This window comes from Schistocerca gregaria, chromosome 1 (genome assembly GCF_023897955.1).
Source record: "Schistocerca gregaria isolate iqSchGreg1 chromosome 1, iqSchGreg1.2, whole genome shotgun sequence".
NCBI classification, from domain to species: domain Eukaryota; kingdom Metazoa; phylum Arthropoda; class Insecta; order Orthoptera; family Acrididae; genus Schistocerca; species Schistocerca gregaria.
In genome coordinates this window covers 802,643,678-802,664,249 of record NC_064920.1, presented here as the reverse complement: position 1 = coordinate 802,664,249, position 20,572 = coordinate 802,643,678, and the positions used below count along the sequence as shown (strand labels likewise).

Below are 20,572 nucleotides of genomic sequence, written 5' to 3'. Positions count from 1 at the left end.
CGTAGTTATCTGCTGTGGAAGCTGGAGAATATGTTGTTCTGACGAAAAAGGGAGTCTGTCATCCTTGACTGTCGCGCACACACGTACCGTACTTCTCTTGCCTCTCTTCGTCGCGAATTCTTTGGTTGCTACACACATATCTGCTTCGACAGATAATTCTAGTAGCGGCTAGAAGAACTGCTGTCGACGCTTTCGTGGGAGCCACTGTCTGTATTTCGTAATGGTACACCGAGCTGTTGCGGATTTGCCTTGATTGATCTCATTCTTGAGCATCTCAGGCAACTGTTCTCTTGATATTAAAGCCGTGACTGAAGTAACACAGTGCTATGCAATATAACAGGCCGCGAATCTTACCAAGAGATGGCCCGTCCGTGATATTTAAGACTGGTCCACCTTCTTGTCAGCGAGTTTCCTCTCTCCTTTGTCCTAGTTTTTAGTGTTCAGCACTTTTCCTATCAAGTCATTGGGGAATGTTAAGTTCCTCTTCAATCCCATCGAATTCTCAAATGACAAGTGACATCCTAGTAGCTCTAGGCATCAGGTATCAACACTTTGCCAAACAAGCTGCACTCTTCAGTTCGCTTGAGAAAATATTTCCTGACAATTTTCTCAATGCTCATCTACATACTCACGTATTTGTAGTGTGCTAGAGGCTACAGTTACTGCGCTAGCTGAGGCACAACATTCTCGATGCAAGTTCAATCATCTTCTGGCGGCGATTCCTCAACAGCAGATCCATTAAACGAGATTTTCATGTGTATACTGTTCGTATTAAGATCGGTCTTAATACCATGGTAACTACCAGTACATGGGTTTTCAAGAAATTGGCCATCCGGTAGAGTGAAGACCGGCCACTGACACTGTTTTGTTTGTGTCCGTGTAGACTGATTAGTTTAAACTTTTTTCCGTGCCTTGTGGTTGCTAAAGGCTAAAAACACTTGGATAGTGTGGGGAATGCATCATTCCAGTTCACGCAAGAGGTCAGCTAAACGAGATAAATAACTATAATTCAGAATTAATTCCTTCACCTCGCCATCTTAATTATTGAAGCGAACACCGATAGTATTTACTGGAACACACAACAATGCTATCGACGTAGCTAAACTTTTCAGAATCTCAGCAGGTCAAGGTGAGACAATCTGTATTTACTGATGTAGATGTCCCAGTAATACAACACAAAGAGTAACTCTCGGGTTTTGCTGGTACTATGAGGAAACTGCCCATGTGGCTCTTTATATCTGCTGTGTCAAACACATTCCCCAGATTACATAAGAGATTTTATACACAAGCGGACCTTAGTTTACGCCATTGTGCTTAACACCTGACATGCAATGCGTGGTTAGAGATTCTTCGCCAGCGTGTCACAAGAAGTTACTGATTGTCTCGCGCTCTCCGGATGCTGTGCTACACAGCAAGGTACATCCAGCACCGCTTGCTTAGTAACGATCTAGAGGATCGATACGCTTACCATATATCTTGACTACGCCAATATCGTTTGTAAGAGTATAGAACAATACGCTGATAACTCGAAAATAGATAATAAATGTAATGTAATACACTACCTTCGCGTTGAGTAGAATAGTAATAGCTTGGACAGACCAAATAGAATAATACCTTTTGTATTTTTACTCAGCTCCCGTGGCAACCCAGCCATGCAACCCGTCTCCATGCGGTCCCAACAGCCAATGTCGGGAGATTAACGGCCAGGCTGTATGTTCATGTGTGCCGGGCTACCTAGGAAGCCCACCGGCGTGCAGGCCAGAGTGCGTTGTGAGTTCCGATTGCAGCCAGAATGAAGCCTGCAGCAACCAGAAATGTAGAAATCCTTGCCCAGGAACGTGTGGAATTGGGGCTAAGTGTCAGGTGGTGAATCACAACCCTATCTGTAGCTGTCCACCGCGCCACACGGGAGACCCGTTCACCAGATGCCTGCCCATACGTAAGAACCATACTGATGAAACATTTCTTCCTGTCATATCAGAAAACAATGTAAGCTACTACTTTGTTCTTCTCACACATTGGTTTTTCCCTCATGCAGCTGATTCGCCGGTGAGCAAGCCAGTGAACCCTTGCCAGCCGTCACCATGTGGTCCAAATGCTCAGTGCAAGGTAGCTGGAGACAGCCCCTCTTGCTCGTGCCTGCCAGAATTCAAAGGCTCGCCACCAAACTGTCGGCCTGAGTGCGTCAGCAACAGCGAGTGTGCCAGCCACCTGGCCTGTATGGGGCAGAAGTGCAAAGACCCCTGTCCCGGAGCTTGTGGATCAAATGCTGAGTGCCGAGTGGTCAGCCACACGCCTACGTGTGTGTGTGCGGTTGGATACACTGGAGACCCGTTCTCTCAGTGCTTTGTACAACGTAAGAATGAACTCCTGAGTCATTTCTCTTGTATTTGTGCGATTGTGGATGCAAGTTCGTGCAGAGCATAATTGTGACTTGTGGCTTTCAGCTGTAGCCGTGCCCCAGGAGAGGCCAACGCCCTGCTCTCCGTCGCCATGTGGTTCGAATGCAGTGTGTAGGGAACAGAATGGCGCTGGATCTTGCACTTGTCTACCAGAGTATGTGGGCAACCCATACGAAGGCTGTCGGCCAGAGTGCGTGGTGAACACTGACTGTGCTCCCAACAGGGCATGTATTCGTAACAAGTGCCAAGACCCATGCCCCGGCACGTGTGGCCCGAATGCAGATTGCCAGGTGGTCAATCACCTGCCATCGTGCACATGCCGGCCGGGATACACTGGAGACCCGTTCCGATACTGCACAGTGCAGGCTAGCGAACGTAAGGACCAATTTCTCTGCTGAAATACTTTATCTCTGTGGAGTGAGTTATTTGGTAACCATGTGTTCTTTCGTTTGTATTTGTATGGCTGACTGGCCCTTCTATTGCGCAGCTGTGGTAGCTGAACCAGGAGATCCGTGCAGCCCATCGCCATGTGGTCCTAACAGCCAATGTCGCCAAGTGAATGGGCAGGCTGTGTGCTCATGCCTACCGTCGTACATTGGCAGTCCACCAGGCTGTAGACCAGAGTGTGTGGTGAGCTCCGAATGCCCGCAGAACCGAGCCTGTGTGAACCAGAAGTGTGTGGACCCTTGCCCTGGGCCGTGTGGCCTCAATACTCGCTGCCAGGTGATCAACCACAGCCCAATATGCAGTTGCAAACAAGGATATACCGGAGACCCCTTCGCCAGATGCCATCCAATTCCACGTAAGCTTCTGGAGCCTTAGGTTCTTCTGGTGTGTGTGATGCAATATAGCCTTGGTGACAGCGCAGGAATGACCTAGAACGTTGTTTCTTTTCTCTTTTTAGCTCCACCTCAGAGGCCGAGTGCCCCAGTAGTTGTGAATCCTTGCATCCCATCACCATGTGGGCCGTATTCTGAATGTCGTGATACAGGTGGCAATCCTTCATGCTCATGCCTGGCAAATTACATTGGCGCTCCACCAAACTGCCGTCCCGAGTGCTCCATCAACTCGGAGTGCCCCAGCAACAGGGCTTGTATCCGGGAGAAGTGTCGTGACCCATGTCCTGGGTCGTGTGGCATTGGCGCACAGTGCAGTGTGATCAACCACACCCCAGTGTGCACATGTCCTGAGGGGTACACAGGAGATCCATTCACCAACTGCTTCCCAAAACCGACAAGTAAGAAAGCTTAAACCACGCAAAGTATGATTTCAAATTAATTTCATGTGGCAGTAGAAACTCCAGATTGTGTTCACGTCAAACTCACTTCGTTCTTCAAATTGCTTACAGTTGCAGAACCTGTGGAATCGGACCCGTGCAATCCTTCGCCTTGCGGGCCTAACGCCGAATGCCGAGATGGCAGTTGTACTTGTCTTCCAGAATACCAAGGAGACCCATACACTGGTTGCCGGCCAGAGTGCGTGTTGAGTACTGATTGTGACAGGACGAAAGCTTGCATCAGGAACAAGTGTGCTGACCCCTGCCCAGGAACTTGCGGACAGGGTGCTCGATGCGACGTAGTCAACCACATCCCCATCTGTACCTGTCCAGAAGGCACCTCTGGAAATGCCTTCATACAGTGCCGGCCTATTCCACGTATGTACCAGATGTATAGTGATCTACTCCGTCAGCATCTGTTGTGGGGGTTGGGAGGAATGGTCTGGACATTCGCGTATGGAAATTCTCTCACAGTAAATATAAATGTACCTGTCACGCTCTCATTTCTCTTATTCACTGTTGGTTTGCTCGTAAAGAAGACCCTTCCCAAACTGTGGGGTTTTCGGCGGCTGTCTGTCATACGATTGGGAACATTCAGCGGTTATGCCTCGCCTTGTCATGGTGATCGTTATCATCACCACTGTTGTCTTTGGAATGTTACCTCACAACGCAATATGTTACTTCCAAAGGACTAACGTGTTTTACCTTTATACAAGGAAAACTCTTCCTTCTATGCTTTATTGTGTCTCTAATGCTCAGCAGATGGATGATCGTCCCCCTCTTCGCCAACTGAACTGTGAGTTCCGAGAAACCGGCGTGTATAGCCACGCTCCACTGCTTTTTGCGCACACAGATTTTTCCTGCTCCATTTCAACATCAAAGCGGTGGACCTGCAGAGCTAAATCTGTAGTCTAGCATCCGAAACGGACAGAGGCTCATAGGTATATGATAGGCCCACCGTTTTCTTTGCCTTAATGCATTATTTCAATTAAACCCTCTGTGGTACAAATATGCTGTGGTGGTGAAACATAGGCAACTAACATGGCTGATACAATTCAGTGTCTGCCAGATCAAACTTGTCTTTCCTCACGATGTCGGGAAGTGGTTGGACAGGCAAGTTTGTTTTCCCTACATTTGGACGTAATACATTCAGTCAGACGGTCGTTGCACTTTCAGTTATACAAGAACTATATCTTGTCCGTTTGCATCATGTCTATGTGTTCCTTTCCAAACCCGATTAATAATATGTGGGTTTACGTGCAGGAAGTTAAATAGCACCTTAAAGCGTTATGTGCAACTCGCCTGGGATGTTCTGTCCCGGTAAGAGCGAGTCCATTCTTCTCATTTTCTGCGTTCTGTTAGAAAAGATGCGACTGAAGTGCTCATTGTGCAAGTAGCAGCAATTATACAACAGAATTTGTGTGGTCACTCTTTGAAGCGTGAAATTCATTGTCTTTCGACGGAGGCAGCTTTGCATTAATAGAACTGGATTGTGGGACTAAAAGTGTGCAGGTTGTGGCGTTTCGGAGTGTTACCAGTCGCTAGATGTAGTGAGATTAGAACTTAGCTTTCTGTGTCCACGTAGTGATCTGCTGTGGAAGCTGGAGAATATGTTGTTCTGACGAAAAAGGGAGTCTGTCATCCTTGACTGTCGCGCACACACGTACCGTTCTTCTCTTGCCTCTCTTCGTCGCGAATTCTTTGGTTGCTACACACATATCTGCTTCGACAGATAATTCTAGTAGCGGCTAGAAGAACTGCTGTCGACGCTTTCGTGGGAGCCACTGTCTGTATTTCGTAATGGTACACCGAGCTGTTGCGGATTTGCCTTGATTGATCTCATTCTTGAGCATCTCAGGCAACTGTTCTCTTGATATTAAAGCCGTGACTGAAGTAACACAGTGCTATGCAATATAACAGGCCGCGAATCTTACCAAGAGATGGCCCGTCCGTGATATTTAAGACTGGTCCACCTTCTTGTCAGCGAGTTTCCTCTCTCCTTTGTCCTAGTTTTTAGTGTTCAGCACATTTCCTATCAAGTCATTGGGGAATGTCAAGTTCCTCTTCAATCCCATCGAATTCTCAAATGACAAGTGACATCCTAGTAGCTCTAGGCATCAGGTATCAACACTTTGCCAAACAAGCTGCACTCTTCAGTTCGCTTGAGAAAATATTTCCTGACAATTTTCTCAATGCTCATCTACATACTCACGTATTTGTAGTGTGCTAGAGGCTACAGTTACTGCGCTAGCTGAGGCACAACATTCTCGATGCAAGTTCAATCATCTTCTGGCGGCGATTCCTCAACAGCAGATCCATTAAACGAGATTTTCATGTGTATACTGTTCGTATTAAGATCGGTCTTAATACCATGGTAACTACCAGACATGGGTTTTCAAGAAATTGGCCATCCGGTAGAGTGAAGACCGGCCACTGACACTGTTTTGTTTGTGTCCGTGTAGACTGATTAGTTTAAACTTTTTTCCGTGCCTTGTGGTTGCTAAAGGCTAAAAACACTTGGATAGTGTGGGAAATGCATCATTCCAGTTCACGCAAGAGGTCAGCTAAACGAGATAAATAACTATAATTCAGAATTAATTCCTTCACCTCGCCATCTTAATTATTGAAGCGAACACCGATAGTATTTACTGGAACACACAACAATGCTATCGACGTAGCTAAACTTTTCAGAATCTCAGCAGGTCAAGGTGAGACAATCTGTATTTACTGATGTAGATGTCCCAGTAATACAACACAAAGAGTAACTCTCGGGTTTTGCTGGTACTATGAGGAAACTGCCCATGTGGCTCTTTATATCTGCTGTGTCAAACACATTCCCCAGATTACATAAGAGATTTTATACACAAGCGGACCTTAGTTTACGCCATTGTGCTTAACACCTGACATGCAATGCGTGGTTAGAGATTCTTCGTCAGCGTGTCACAAGAAGTTACTGATTGTCTCGCGCTCTCCGGATGCTGTGCTACACAGCAAGGTACATCCAGCACCGCTTGCTTAGTAACGATCTAGAGGATCGATACGCTTACCATATATCTTGACTACGCCAATATCGTTTGTAAGAGTATAGAACAATACGCTGATAACTCGAAAATAGATAATAAATGTAATGTAATACACTACCTTCGCGTTGAGTAGAATAGTAATAGCTTGGACAGACCAAATAGAATAATACCTTTTGTATTTTTACTCAGCTCCCGTGGCAACCCAGCCATGCAACCCGTCTCCATGCGGTCCCAACAGCCAATGTCGGGAGATTAACGGCCAGGCTGTATGTTCATGTGTGCCGGGCTACCTAGGAAGCCCACCGGCGTGCAGGCCAGAGTGCGTTGTGAGTTCCGATTGCAGCCAGAATGAAGCCTGCAGCAACCAGAAATGTAGAAATCCTTGCCCAGGAACGTGTGGAATTGGGGCTAAGTGTCAGGTGGTGAATCACAACCCTATCTGTAGCTGTCCACCGCGCCACACGGGAGACCCGTTCACCAGATGCCTGCCCATACGTAAGAACCATACTGATGAAACATTTCTTCCTGTCATATCAGAAAACAATGTAAGCTACTACTTTGTTCTTCTCACACATTGGTTTTTCCCTCATGCAGCTGATTCGCCGGTGAGCAAGCCAGTGAACCCTTGCCAGCCGTCACCATGTGGTCCAAATGCTCAGTGCAAGGTAGCTGGAGACAGCCCCTCTTGCTCGTGCCTGCCAGAATTCAAAGGCTCGCCACCAAACTGTCGGCCTGAGTGCGTCAGCAACAGCGAGTGTGCCAGCCACCTGGCCTGTATGGGGCAGAAGTGCAAAGACCCCTGTCCCGGAGCTTGTGGATCAAATGCTGAGTGCCGAGTGGTCAGCCACACGCCTACGTGTGTGTGTGCGGTTGGATACACTGGAGACCCGTTCTCTCAGTGCTTTGTACAACGTAAGAATGAACTCCTGAGTCATTTCTCTTGTATTTGTGCGATTGTGGATGCAAGTTCGTGCAGAGCATAATTGTGACTTGTGGCTTTCAGCTGTAGCCGTGCCCCAGGAGAGGCCAACGCCCTGCTCTCCGTCGCCATGTGGTTCGAATGCAGTGTGTAGGGAACAGAATGGCGCTGGATCTTGCACTTGTCTACCAGAGTATGTGGGCAACCCATACGAAGGCTGTCGGCCAGAGTGCGTGGTGAACACTGACTGTGCTCCCAACAGGGCATGTATTCGTAACAAGTGCCAAGACCCATGCCCCGGCACGTGTGGCCCGAATGCAGATTGCCAGGTGGTCAATCACCTGCCATCGTGCACATGCCGGCCGGGATACACTGGAGACCCGTTCCGATACTGCACAGTGCAGGCTAGCGAACGTAAGGACCAATTTCTCTGCTGAAATACTTTATCTCTGTGGAGTGAGTTATTTGGTAACCATGTGTTCTTTCGTTTGTATTTGTATGGCTGACTGGCCCTTCTATTGCGCAGCTGTGGTAGCTGAACCAGGAGATCCGTGCAGCCCATCGCCATGTGGTCCTAACAGCCAATGTCGCCAAGTGAATGGGCAGGCTGTGTGCTCATGCCTACCGTCGTACATTGGCAGTCCACCAGGCTGTAGACCAGAGTGTGTGGTGAGCTCCGAATGCCCGCAGAACCGAGCCTGTGTGAACCAGAAGTGTGTGGACCCTTGCCCTGGGCCGTGTGGCCTCAATACTCGCTGCCAGGTGATCAACCACAGCCCAATATGCAGTTGCAAACAAGGATATACCGGAGACCCCTTCGCTAGATGCCATCCAATTCCACGTAAGCTTCTGGAGCCTTAGGTTCTTCTGGTGTGTGTGATGCAATATAGCCTTGGTGACAGCGCAGGAATGACCTAGAACGTTGTTTCTTTTCTCTTTTTAGCTCCACCTCAGAGGCCGAGTGCCCCAGTAGTTGTGAATCCTTGCATCCCATCACCATGTGGGCCGTATTCTGAATGTCGTGATACAGGTGGCAATCCTTCATGCTCATGCCTGGCAAATTACATTGGCGCTCCACCAAACTGCCGTCCCGAGTGCTCCATCAACTCGGAGTGCCCCAGCAACAGGGCTTGTATCCGGGAGAAGTGTCGTGACCCATGTCCTGGGTCGTGTGGCATTGGCGCACAGTGCAGTGTGATCAACCACACCCCAGTGTGCACATGTCCTGAGGGGTACACAGGAGATCCATTCACCAACTGCTTCCCAAAACCGACAAGTAAGAAAGCTTAAACCACGCAAAGTATGATTTCAAATTAATTTCATGTGGCAGTAGAAACTCCAGATTGTGTTCACGTCAAACTCACTTCGTTCTTCAAATTGCTTACAGTTGCAGAACCTGTGGAATCGGACCCGTGCAATCCTTCGCCTTGCGGGCCTAACGCCGAATGCCGAGATGGCAGTTGTACTTGTCTTCCAGAATACCAAGGAGACCCATACACTGGTTGCCGGCCAGAGTGCGTGTTGAGTACTGATTGTGACAGGACGAAAGCTTGCATCAGGAACAAGTGTGCTGACCCCTGCCCAGGAACTTGCGGACAGGGTGCTCGATGCGACGTAGTCAACCACATCCCCATCTGTACCTGTCCAGAAGGCACCTCTGGAAATGCCTTCATACAGTGCCGGCCTATTCCACGTATGTACCAGATGTATAGTGATCTACTCCGTCAGCATCTGTTGTGGGGGTTGGGAGGAATGGTCTGGACATTCACGTATGGAAATTCTCTCACAGTAAATATAAATGTACCTGTCACGCTCTCATTTCTCTTATTCACTGTTGGTTTGCTCGTAAAGAAGACCCTTCCCAAACTGTGGGGTTTTCGGCGGCTGTCTGTCATACGATTGGGAACATTCAGCGGTTATGCCTCGCCTTGTCATGGTGATCGTTATCATCACCACTGTTGTCTTTGGAATGTTACCTCACTACGCAATATGTTACTTCCAAAGGACTAACGTGTTTTACCTTTATACAAGGAAAACTCTTCCTTCTATGCTTTATTGTGTCTCTAATGCTCAGCAGATGGATGATCGTCCCCCTCTTCGCCAACTGAACTGTGAGTTCCGAGAAACCGGCGTGTATAGCCACGCTCCACTGCTTTTTGCGCACACAGATTTTTCCTGCTCCATTTCAACATCAAAGCGGTGGACCTGCAGAGCTAAATCTGTAGTCTAGCATCCGAAACGGACAGAGGCTCATAGGTATATGATAGGCCCACCGTTTTCTTTGCCTTAATGCATTATTTCAATTAAACCCTCTGTGGTACAAATATGCTGTGGTGGTGAAACATAGGCAACTAACATGGCTGATACAATTCAGTGTCTGCCAGATCAAACTTGTCTTTCCTCACGATGTCGGGAAGTGGTTGGACAGGCAAGTTTGTTTTCCCTACATTTGGACGTAATACATTCAGTCAGACGGTCGTTGCACTTTCAGTTATACAAGAACTATATCTTGTCCGTTTGCATCATGTCTATGTGTTCCTTTCCAAACCCGATTAATAATATGTGGGTTTACGTGCAGGAAGTTAAATAGCACCTTAAAGCGTTATGTGCAACTCGCCTGGGATGTTCTGTCCCGGTAAGAGCGAGTCCATTCTTCTCATTTTCTGCGTTCTGTTAGAAAAGATGCGACTGAAGTGCTCATTGTGCAAGTAGCAGCAATTATACAACAGAATTTGTGTGGTCACTCTTTGAAGCGTGAAATTCATTGTCTTTCGACGGAGGCAGCTTTGCATTAATAGAACTGGATTGTGGGACTAAAAGTGTGCAGGTTGTGGCGTTTCGGAGTGTTACCAGTCGCTAGATGTAGTGAGATTAGAACTTAGCTTTCTGTGTCCACGTAGTGATCTGCTGTGGAAGCTGGAGAATATGTTGTTCTGACGAAAAAGGGAGTCTGTCATCCTTGACTGTCGCGCACACACGTACCGTTCTTCTCTTGCCTCTCTTCGTCGCGAATTCTTTGGTTGCTACACACATATCTGCTTCGACAGATAATTCTAGTAGCGGCTAGAAGAACTGCTGTCGACGCTTTCGTGGGAGCCACTGTCTGTATTTCGTAATGGTACACCGAGCTGTTGCGGATTTGCCTTGATTGATCTCATTCTTGAGCATCTCAGGCAACTGTTCTCTTGATATTAAAGCCGTGACTGAAGTAACACAGTGCTATGCAATATAACAGGCCGCGAATCTTACCAAGAGATGGCCCGTCCGTGATATTTAAGACTGGTCCACCTTCTTGTCAGCGAGTTTCCTCTCTCCTTTGTCCTAGTTTTTAGTGTTCAGCACTTTTCCTATCAAGTCATTGGGGAATGTCAAGTTCCTCTTCAATCCCATCGAATTCTCAAATGACAAGTGACATCCTAGTAGCTCTAGGCATCAGGTATCAACACTTTGCCAAACAAGCTGCACTCTTCAGTTCGCTTGAGAAAATATTTCCTGACAATTTTCTCAATGCTCATCTACATACTCACGTATTTGTAGTGTGCTAGAGGCTACAGTTACTGCGCTAGCTGAGGCACAACATTCTCGATGCAAGTTCAATCATCTTCTGGCGGCGATTCCTCAACAGCAGATCCATTAAACGAGATTTTCATGTGTATACTGTTCGTATTAAGATCGGTCTTAATACCATGGTAACTACCAGTACATGGGTTTTCAAGAAATTGGCCATCCGGTAGAGTGAAGACCGGCCACTGACACTGTTTTGTTTGTGTCCGTGTAGACTGATTAGTTTAAACTTTTTTCCGTGCCTTGTGGTTGCTAAAGGCTAAAAACACTTGGATAGTGTGGGGAATGCATCATTCCAGTTCACGCAAGAGGTCAGCTAAACGAGATAAATAACTATAATTCAGAATTAATTCCTTCACCTCGCCATCTTAATTATTGAAGCGAACACCGATAGTATTTACTGGAACACACAACAATGCTATCGACGTAGCTAAACTTTTCAGAATCTCAGCAGGTCAAGGTGAGACAATCTGTATTTACTGATGTAGATGTCCCAGTAATACAACACAAAGAGTAACTCTCGGGTTTTGCTGGTACTATGAGGAAACTGCCCATGTGGCTCTTTATATCTGCTGTGTCAAACACATTCCCCAGATTACATAAGAGATTTTATACACAAGCGGACCTTAGTTTACGCCATTGTGCTTAACACCTGACATGCAATGCGTGGTTAGAGATTCTTCGCCAGCGTGTCACAAGAAGTTACTGATTGTCTCGCGCTCTCCGGATGCTGTGCTACACAGCAAGGTACATCCAGCACCGCTTGCTTAGTAACGATCTAGAGGATCGATACGCTTACCATATATCTTGACTACGCCAATATCGTTTGTAAGAGTATAGAACAATACGCTGATAACTCGAAAATAGATAATAAATGTAATGTAATACACTACCTTCGCGTTGAGTAGAATAGTAATAGCTTGGACAGACCAAATAGAATAATACCTTTTGTATTTTTACTCAGCTCCCGTGGCAACCCAGCCATGCAACCCGTCTCCATGCGGTCCCAACAGCCAATGTCGGGAGATTAACGGCCAGGCTGTATGTTCATGTGTGCCGGGCTACCTAGGAAGCCCACCGGCGTGCAGGCCAGAGTGCGTTGTGAGTTCCGATTGCAGCCAGAATGAAGCCTGCAGCAACCAGAAATGTAGAAATCCTTGCCCAGGAACGTGTGGAATTGGGGCTAAGTGTCAGGTGGTGAATCACAACCCTATCTGTAGCTGTCCACCGCGCCACACGGGAGACCCGTTCACCAGATGCCTGCCCATACGTAAGAACCATACTGATGAAACATTTCTTCCTGTCATATCAGAAAACAATGTAAGCTACTACTTTGTTCTTCTCACACATTGGTTTTTCCCTCATGCAGCTGATTCGCCGGTGAGCAAGCCAGTGAACCCTTGCCAGCCGTCACCATGTGGTCCAAATGCTCAGTGCAAGGTAGCTGGAGACAGCCCCTCTTGCTCGTGCCTGCCAGAATTCAAAGGCTCGCCACCAAACTGTCGGCCTGAGTGCGTCAGCAACAGCGAGTGTGCCAGCCACCTGGCCTGTATGGGGCAGAAGTGCAAAGACCCCTGTCCCGGAGCTTGTGGATCAAATGCTGAGTGCCGAGTGGTCAGCCACACGCCTACGTGTGTGTGTGCGGTTGGATACACTGGAGACCCGTTCTCTCAGTGCTTTGTACAACGTAAGAATGAACTCCTGAGTCATTTCTCTTGTATTTGTGCGATTGTGGATGCAAGTTCGTGCAGAGCATAATTGTGACTTGTGGCTTTCAGCTGTAGCCGTGCCCCAGGAGAAGCCAACGCCCTGCTCTCCGTCGCCATGTGGTTCGAATGCAGTGTGTAGGGAACAGAATGGCGCTGGATCTTGCACTTGTCTACCAGAGTATGTGGGCAACCCATACGAAGGCTGTCGGCCAGAGTGCGTGGTGAACACTGACTGTGCTCCCGACAGGGCATGTATTCGTAACAAGTGCCAAGACCCATGCCCCGGCACGTGTGGCCCGAATGCAGATTGCCAGGTGGTCAATCACCTGCCATCGTGCACATGCCGGCCGGGATACACTGGAGACCCGTTCCGATACTGCACAGTGCAGGCTAGCGAACGTAAGGACCAATTTCTCTGCTGAAATACTTTATCTCTGTGGAGTGAGTTATTTGGTAACCATGTGTTCTTTCGTTTGTATTTGTATGGCTGACTGGCCCTTCTATTGCGCAGCTGTGGTAGCTGAACCAGGAGATCCGTGCAGCCCATCGCCATGTGGTCCTAACAGCCAATGTCGCCAAGTGAATGGGCAGGCTGTGTGCTCATGCCTACCGTCGTACATTGGCAGTCCACCAGGCTGTAGACCAGAGTGTGTGGTGAGCTCCGAATGCCCGCAGAACCGAGCCTGTGTGAACCAGAAGTGTGTGGACCCTTGCCCTGGGCCGTGTGGCCTCAATACTCGCTGCCAGGTGATCAACCACAGCCCAATATGCAGTTGCAAACAAGGATATACCGGAGACCCCTTCGCCAGATGCCATCCAATTCCACGTAAGCTTCTGGAGCCTTAGGTTCTTCTGGTGTGTGTGATGCAATATAGCCTTGGTGACAGCGCAGGAATGACCTAGAACGTTGTTTCTTTTCTCTTTTTAGCTCCACCTCAGAGGCCGAGTGCCCCAGTAGTTGTGAATCCTTGCATCCCATCACCATGTGGGCCGTATTCTGAATGTCGTGATACAGGTGGCAATCCTTCATGCTCATGCCTGGCAAATTACATTGGCGCTCCACCAAACTGCCGTCCCGAGTGCTCCATCAACTCGGAGTGCCCCAGCAACAGGGCTTGTATCCGGGAGAAGTGTCGTGACCCATGTCCTGGGTCGTGTGGCATTGGCGCACAGTGCAGTGTGATCAACCACACCCCAGTGTGCACATGTCCTGAGGGGTACACAGGAGATCCATTCACCAACTGCTTCCCAAAACCGACAAGTAAGAAAGCTTAAACCACGCAAAGTATGATTTCAAATTAATTTCATGTGGCAGTAGAAACTCCAGATTGTGTTCACGTCAAACTCACTTCGTTCTTCAAATTGCTTACAGTTGCAGAACCTGTGGAATCGGACCCGTGCAATCCTTCGCCTTGCGGGCCTAACGCCGAATGCCGAGATGGCAGTTGTACTTGTCTTCCAGAATACCAAGGAGACCCATACACTGGTTGCCGGCCAGAGTGCGTGTTGAGTACTGATTGTGACAGGACGAAAGCTTGCATCAGGAACAAGTGTGCTGACCCCTGCCCAGGAACTTGCGGACAGGGTGCTCGATGCGACGTAGTCAACCACATCCCCATCTGTACCTGTCCAGAAGGCACCTCTGGAAATGCCTTCATACAGTGCCGGCCTATTCCACGTATGTACCAGATGTATAGTGATCTACTCCGTCAGCATCTGTTGTGGGGGTTGGGAGGAATGGTCTGGACATTCGCGTATGGAAATTCTCTCACAGTAAATATAAATGTACCTGTCACGCTCTCATTTCTCTTATTCACTGTTGGTTTGCTCATAAAGAAGACCTTCCCAAACTGTGGGGTTTTCGGCGGCTGTCTGTCATACGGTTGGGAACGTTCAGCGGTTATGCCTCGCCTTGTCATGGTAATCGTTATCATCACCACTGTTGTCTTTGGAATGTTACCTCACTACGCAATATGTTACTTCCAAAGGACTAACGTGTTTTACCTTTATACAAGGAAAACTCTTCCTTCTATGCTTTATTGTGTCTCTAATGCTCAGCAGATGGATGATCGTCCCCCTCTTCGCCAACTGAACTGTGAGTTCCGAGAAACCGGCGTGTATAGCCACGCTCCACTGCTTTTTGCGCACACAGATTTTTCCTGCTCCATTTCAACATCAAAGCGGTGGACCTGCAGAGCTAAATCTGTAGTCTAGCATCCGAAACGGACAGAGGCTCATAGGTATATGATAGGCCCACCGTTTTCTTTGCCTTAATGCATTATTTCAATTAAACCCTCTGTGGTACAAATATGCTGTGGTGGTGAAACATGGGCAACTAACATGGCTGATACAATTCAGTGTCTGCCAGACCAAACTTGTCTTTCCTCACGATGTCGGGAAGTGGTTGGACAGGCAAGTTTGTTTTCCCTACATTTGGACGCAATACATTCAGTCAGACGGTCGTTGCACTTTCAGTTGTACAAGAACTATATCTTGTCCGTTTGCATCATGTCTATGTGTTCCTTTCCAAACCCGATTAATAATATGTGGGTTTACGTGCTGGAAGTTAAATAGCACCTTAAAGCGTTATGTGCAACTCGCCTGGAATGTATCTGTCCCGGTAAGAGCGAGTCCATTCTTCTCATTTTCTGCGTTCTGTTAGAAAAGATGCGACTGAAGTGCTCATTGTGCAAGTAGCAGCAATTATACAACATTATTTGTGTGGTCACTCTTTGAAGCGTGAAATTCATTGTCTTTCTATCGAGGCAGCTTTGCATTAATAGAACTGGATTATGGGACTAAAAGTGTGCAGGTTGTGGCGTTTCGGAGTGTTACCAGTCGCTAGATGTAGTGAGATTAGAACTTAGCTTTCTGTGTCCACGTAGTGATCTGCTGTGGAAGCTGGAGAATATGTTGTTCTGACGAAAAAGGGAGTCTGTCATCCTTGACTGTCGCGCACACACGTACCGTTCTTCTCTTGCCTCTCTTCGTCGCGAATTCTTTGGTTGCTACACACATATCTGCTTCGACAGATAATTCTAGTAGCGGCTAGAAGAACTGCTGTCGACGCTTTCGTGGGAGCCACTGTCTGTATTTCGTAATGGTACACCGAGCTGTTGCGGATTTGCCTTGATTGATCTCATTCTTGAGCATCTCAGGCAACTGTTCTCTTGATATTAAAGCCGTGACTGAAGTAACACAGTGCTATGCAATATAACAGGCCGCGAATCTTACCAAGAGATGGCCCGTCCGTGATATTTAAGACTGGTCCACCTTCTTGTCAGCGAGTTTCCTCTCTCCTTTGTCCTAGTTTTTAGTGTTCAGCACTTTTCCTATCAAGTCATTGGGGAATGTCAAGTTCCTCTTCAATCCCATCGAATTCTCAAATGACAAGTGACATCCTAGTAGCTCTAGGCATCAGGTATCAACACTTTGCCAAACAAGCTGCACTCTTCAGTTCGCTTGAGAAAATATTTCCTGACAATTTTCTCAATGCTCATCTACATACTCATGTATTTGTAGTGTGCTAGAGGCTACAGTTACTGCGCTAGCTGAGGCACAACATTCTCGATGCAAGTTCAATCATCTTCTGGCGGCGATTCCTCAACAGCAGATCCATTAAACGAGATTTTCATGTGTATACTGTTCGTATTAAGATCGGTCTTAATACCATGGTAACTACCAGACATGGGTTTTCAAGAAATTGGCCATCCGGTAGAGTGAAGACCGGCCACTGACACTGTTTTGTTTGTGTCCGTGTAGACTGATTAGTTTAAACTTTTTTCCGTGCCTTGTGGTTGCTAAAGGCTAAAAACACTTGGATAATGTGGGAAATGCATCATTCCAGTTCACGCAAGAGGTCAGCTAAACGAGATAAATAACTATAATTCAGAATTAATTCCTTCACCTCGCCATCTTAATTATTGAAGCGAACACCGATAGTATTTACTGGAACACACAACAATGCTATCGACGTAGCTAAACTTTTCAGAATCTCAGCAGGTCAAGGTGAGACAATCTGTATTTACTGATGTAGATGTCCCAGTAATACAACACAAAGAGTAACTCTCGGGTTTTGCTGGTACTATGAGGAAACTGCCCATGTGGCTCTTTATATCTGCTGTGTCAAACACATTCCCCAGATTACATAAGAGATTTTATACACAAGCGGACCTTAGTTTACGCCATTGTGCTTAACACCTGACGTGCAATGCGTGGTTAGAGATTCTTCGTCAGCGTGTCACAAGAAGTTACTGATTGTCTCGCGCTCTCCGGATGCTGTGCTACACAGCAAGGTACATCCAGCACCGCTTGCTTAGTAACGATCTAGAGGATCGATACGCTTACCATATATCTTGACTACGCCAATATCGTTTGTAAGAGTATAGAACAATACGCTGATAACTCGAAAATAGATAATAAATGTAATGTAATACACTACCTTCGCGTTGAGTAGAATAGTAATAGCTTGGACAGACCAAATAGAATAATACCTTTTGTATTTTTACTCAGCTCCCGTGGCAACCCAGCCATGCAACCCGTCTCCATGCGGTCCCAACAGCCAATGTCGGGAGATTAACGGCCAGGCTGTATGTTCATGTGTGCCGGGCTACCTAGGAAGCCCACCGGCGTGCAGGCCAGAGTGCGTTGTGAGTTCCGATTGCAGCCAGAATGAAGCCTGCAGCAACCAGAAATGTAGAAATCCTTGCCCAGGAACGTGTGGAATTGGGGCTAAGTGTCAGGTGGTGAATCACAACCCTATCTGTAGCTGTCCACCGCGCCACACGGGAGACCCGTTCACCAGATGCCTGCCCATACGTAAGAACCATACTGATGAAACATTTCTTCCTGTCATATCAGAAAACAATGTAAGCTACTACTTTGTTCTTCTCACACATTGGTTTTTCCCTCATGCAGCTGATTCGCCGGTGAGCAAGCCAGTGAACCCTTGCCAGCCGTCACCATGTGGTCCAAATGCTCAGTGCAAGGTAGCTGGAGACAGCCCCTCTTGCTCGTGCCTGCCAGAATTCAAAGGCTCGCCACCAAACTGTCGGCCTGAGTGCGTCAGCAACAGCGAGTGTGCCAGCCACCTGGCCTGTATGGGGCAGAAGTGCAAAGACCCCTGTCCCGGAGCTTGTGGATCAAATGCTGAGTGCCGAGTGGTCAGCCACACGCCTACGTGTGTGTGTGCGGTTGGATACACTGGAGACCCGTTCTCTCAGTGCTTTGTACAACGTAAGAATGAACTCCTGAGTCATTTCTCTTGTATTTGTGCGATTGTGGATGCAAGTTCGTGCAGAGCATAATTGTGACTTGTGGCTTTCAGCTGTAGCCGTGCCCCAGGAGAGGCCAACGCCCTGCTCTCCGTCGCCATGTGGTTCGAATGCAGTGTGTAGGGAACAGAATGGCGCTGGATCTTGCACTTGTCTACCAGAGTATGTGGGCAACCCATACGAAGGCTGTCGGCCAGAGTGCGTGGTGAACACTGACTGTGCTCCCGACAGGGCATGTATTCGTAACAAGTGCCAAGACCCATGCCCCGGCACGTGTGGCCCGAATGCAGATTGCCAGGTGGTCAATCACCTGCCATCGTGCACATGCCGGCCGGGATACACTGGAGACCCGTTCCGATACTGCACAGTGCAGGCTAGCGAACGTAAGGACCAATTTCTCTGCTGAAATACTTTATCTCTGTGGAGTGAGTTATTTGGTAACCATGTGTTCTTTCGTTTGTATTTGTATGGCTGACTGGCCCTTCTATTGCGCAGCTGTGGTAGCTGAACCAGGAGATCCGTGCAGCCCATCGCCATGTGGTCCTAACAGCCAATGTCGCCAAGTGAATGGGCAGGCTGTGTGCTCATGCCTACCGTCGTACATTGGCAGTCCACCAGGCTGTAGACCAGAGTGTGTGGTGAGCTCCGAATGCCCGCAGAACCGAGCCTGTGTGAACCAGAAGTGTGTGGACCCTTGCCCTGGGCCGTGTGGCCTCAATACTCGCTGCCAGGTGATCAACCACAGCCCAATATGCAGTTGCAAACAAGGATATACCGGAGACCCCTTCGCCAGATGTCATCCAATTCCACGTAAGATTCTGGAGCCTTAGGTTTTTCTGCAGTGTGTGTTGCAATATAGCCTTGATGACAGCGCAGGAATGACCTAGAACGTTGTTTCCTTTCTTATTTTAGCTCCACCTCAGAGGCCGAGTGCCCCAGTGGTTGTGAATCCTTGCATCCCATCGCCGTGTGGGCCATATTCTGAATGTCGCGATACAGGTGGCAGTCCTTCATGCTCGTGCCTGGCAAACTACATTGGCGCTCCACCAAACTGCCGGCCCGAGTGCTCCATCAACTCGGAGTGCCCCAGCAACAGGGCTTGTATCAGGGAGAAGTGTCGTGACCCATGTCCAGGGTCGTGTGGCATTGGCGCACAGTGCAGTGTGATCAATCACACCCCAGTTTGCACATGCCCTGAGGGATACACTGGAGACCCGTTTAGTAACTGCTTCCCGAAGCCACCAAGTAAGCTATCTGTAATTTATAGAGCCATTGTGCCATGTGATAAATATAGCAACAACAGATTGGAACTTACAGTGGTACTGACTGTGTTCTCGGTATTCCTACAGATCCAGAACCTGTGGAGTCAGACCCATGCAATCCATCGCCTTGTGGGCCTAACGCCGAATGCCGAGATGGCAGTTGTACTTGCCTTCCGGAATATCAAGGAGACCCATACACTGGTTGCCGGCCAGAGTGTGTGTTGAGTACTGACTGTGACAGGACGAAAGCTTGCATCAGGAACAAGTGCGCTGACCCCTGCCCAGGGACTTGTGGACAGGATGCTCGGTGCGATGTAGTCAATCACATCCCCATCTGTACCTGTCCGGAAGGCACCTCTGGAAACGCTTTCATCCAGTGCCGACCAGTACCACGTACGTAATCGCACATCTTCCAATTTAGTGCCTTTGAAGTAGTACTTTTGGGGTCACCATGCTCTTGACTCTTAACAAATGGTGATTCAGATGTCCTATCCGACAGTCGAGCGCTTTTCTGTTTTTGTTTTGTGTTTCTAGTAGTAGAGAGGAACCACTTTCTGTTATCTGTTAACAATACCTTGTCGCTCACGTTTAGCATGTAATATGAGATGTGGTATAGGATAAGAGTGAGTCCTTCGTTCTTGACGACGTAAATTTGAGGACTAAGTCAAGTTTGCCAGTGACTCGTCCGAATAGTGCCTGGGTCTATTTCCATAAAATAGTTACTTGAGGAGAGAGAACATCCTCCTACGATTCAAGTTCTTCTGTGTACTGTGTATGTCTTCTAACTAATGCATCTGACTGACAGAGGGTTCTCTTGTTCCTATGCAGCTCCTGCAGTTACACTACCATGTCGGCCATCTCCATGTGGACCAAATAGCCAATGTCGGGAGATTAATGGCCAGGCAGTGTGCTCTTGTGTACCTGGATACTTGGGAAGTCCTCCGGCGTGCAGACCAGAGTGCGTCGTGAGCTCCGATTGCAGCCAGAACGAAGCATGTAGTAACCAGAAATGTAGGAATCCCTGCCCAGGAACGTGTGGAATTGGAGCGCGTTGTGAGGTGGTCAATCACAACCCAATTTGTAGCTGTCCACCTCGTTACACCGGCGATCCGTTCTCCAGATGTCTGCCCATACGTAAGCACCA

The 20,572-nt window shown here is 48.0% G+C and overlaps 1 protein-coding gene across 1 annotated transcript in view; it reads left to right on the top strand.

Annotated features, from left to right (window-relative positions):
* The window catches only part of LOC126270278 (uncharacterized), a 589,946-nt gene that overhangs the window by 465,798 nt on the left and 103,576 nt on the right, over positions 1-20,572 (top strand). Inside the window, exons 118-137 of the mRNA XM_049974059.1 lie at positions 1,634-1,939; positions 2,039-2,356; positions 2,448-2,777; positions 2,890-3,204; positions 3,307-3,639; positions 3,751-4,056; positions 8,156-8,461; positions 11,942-11,954; positions 12,570-12,871; positions 12,969-13,292; positions 13,414-13,719; positions 13,822-14,154; positions 14,266-14,571; positions 17,406-17,711; positions 17,811-18,128; positions 18,226-18,549; positions 18,662-18,976; positions 19,079-19,411; positions 19,516-19,821; positions 20,257-20,562. Of these exons, the coding sequence (XP_049830016.1) occupies positions 1,634-1,939; positions 2,039-2,356; positions 2,448-2,777; positions 2,890-3,204; positions 3,307-3,639; positions 3,751-4,056; positions 8,156-8,461; positions 11,942-11,954; positions 12,570-12,871; positions 12,969-13,292; positions 13,414-13,719; positions 13,822-14,154; positions 14,266-14,571; positions 17,406-17,711; positions 17,811-18,128; positions 18,226-18,549; positions 18,662-18,976; positions 19,079-19,411; positions 19,516-19,821; positions 20,257-20,562 (6,006 nt within the window). The remainder of the gene's footprint in view (positions 1-1,633; positions 1,940-2,038; positions 2,357-2,447; positions 2,778-2,889; positions 3,205-3,306; positions 3,640-3,750; positions 4,057-8,155; positions 8,462-11,941; positions 11,955-12,569; positions 12,872-12,968; positions 13,293-13,413; positions 13,720-13,821; positions 14,155-14,265; positions 14,572-17,405; positions 17,712-17,810; positions 18,129-18,225; positions 18,550-18,661; positions 18,977-19,078; positions 19,412-19,515; positions 19,822-20,256; positions 20,563-20,572) is intronic.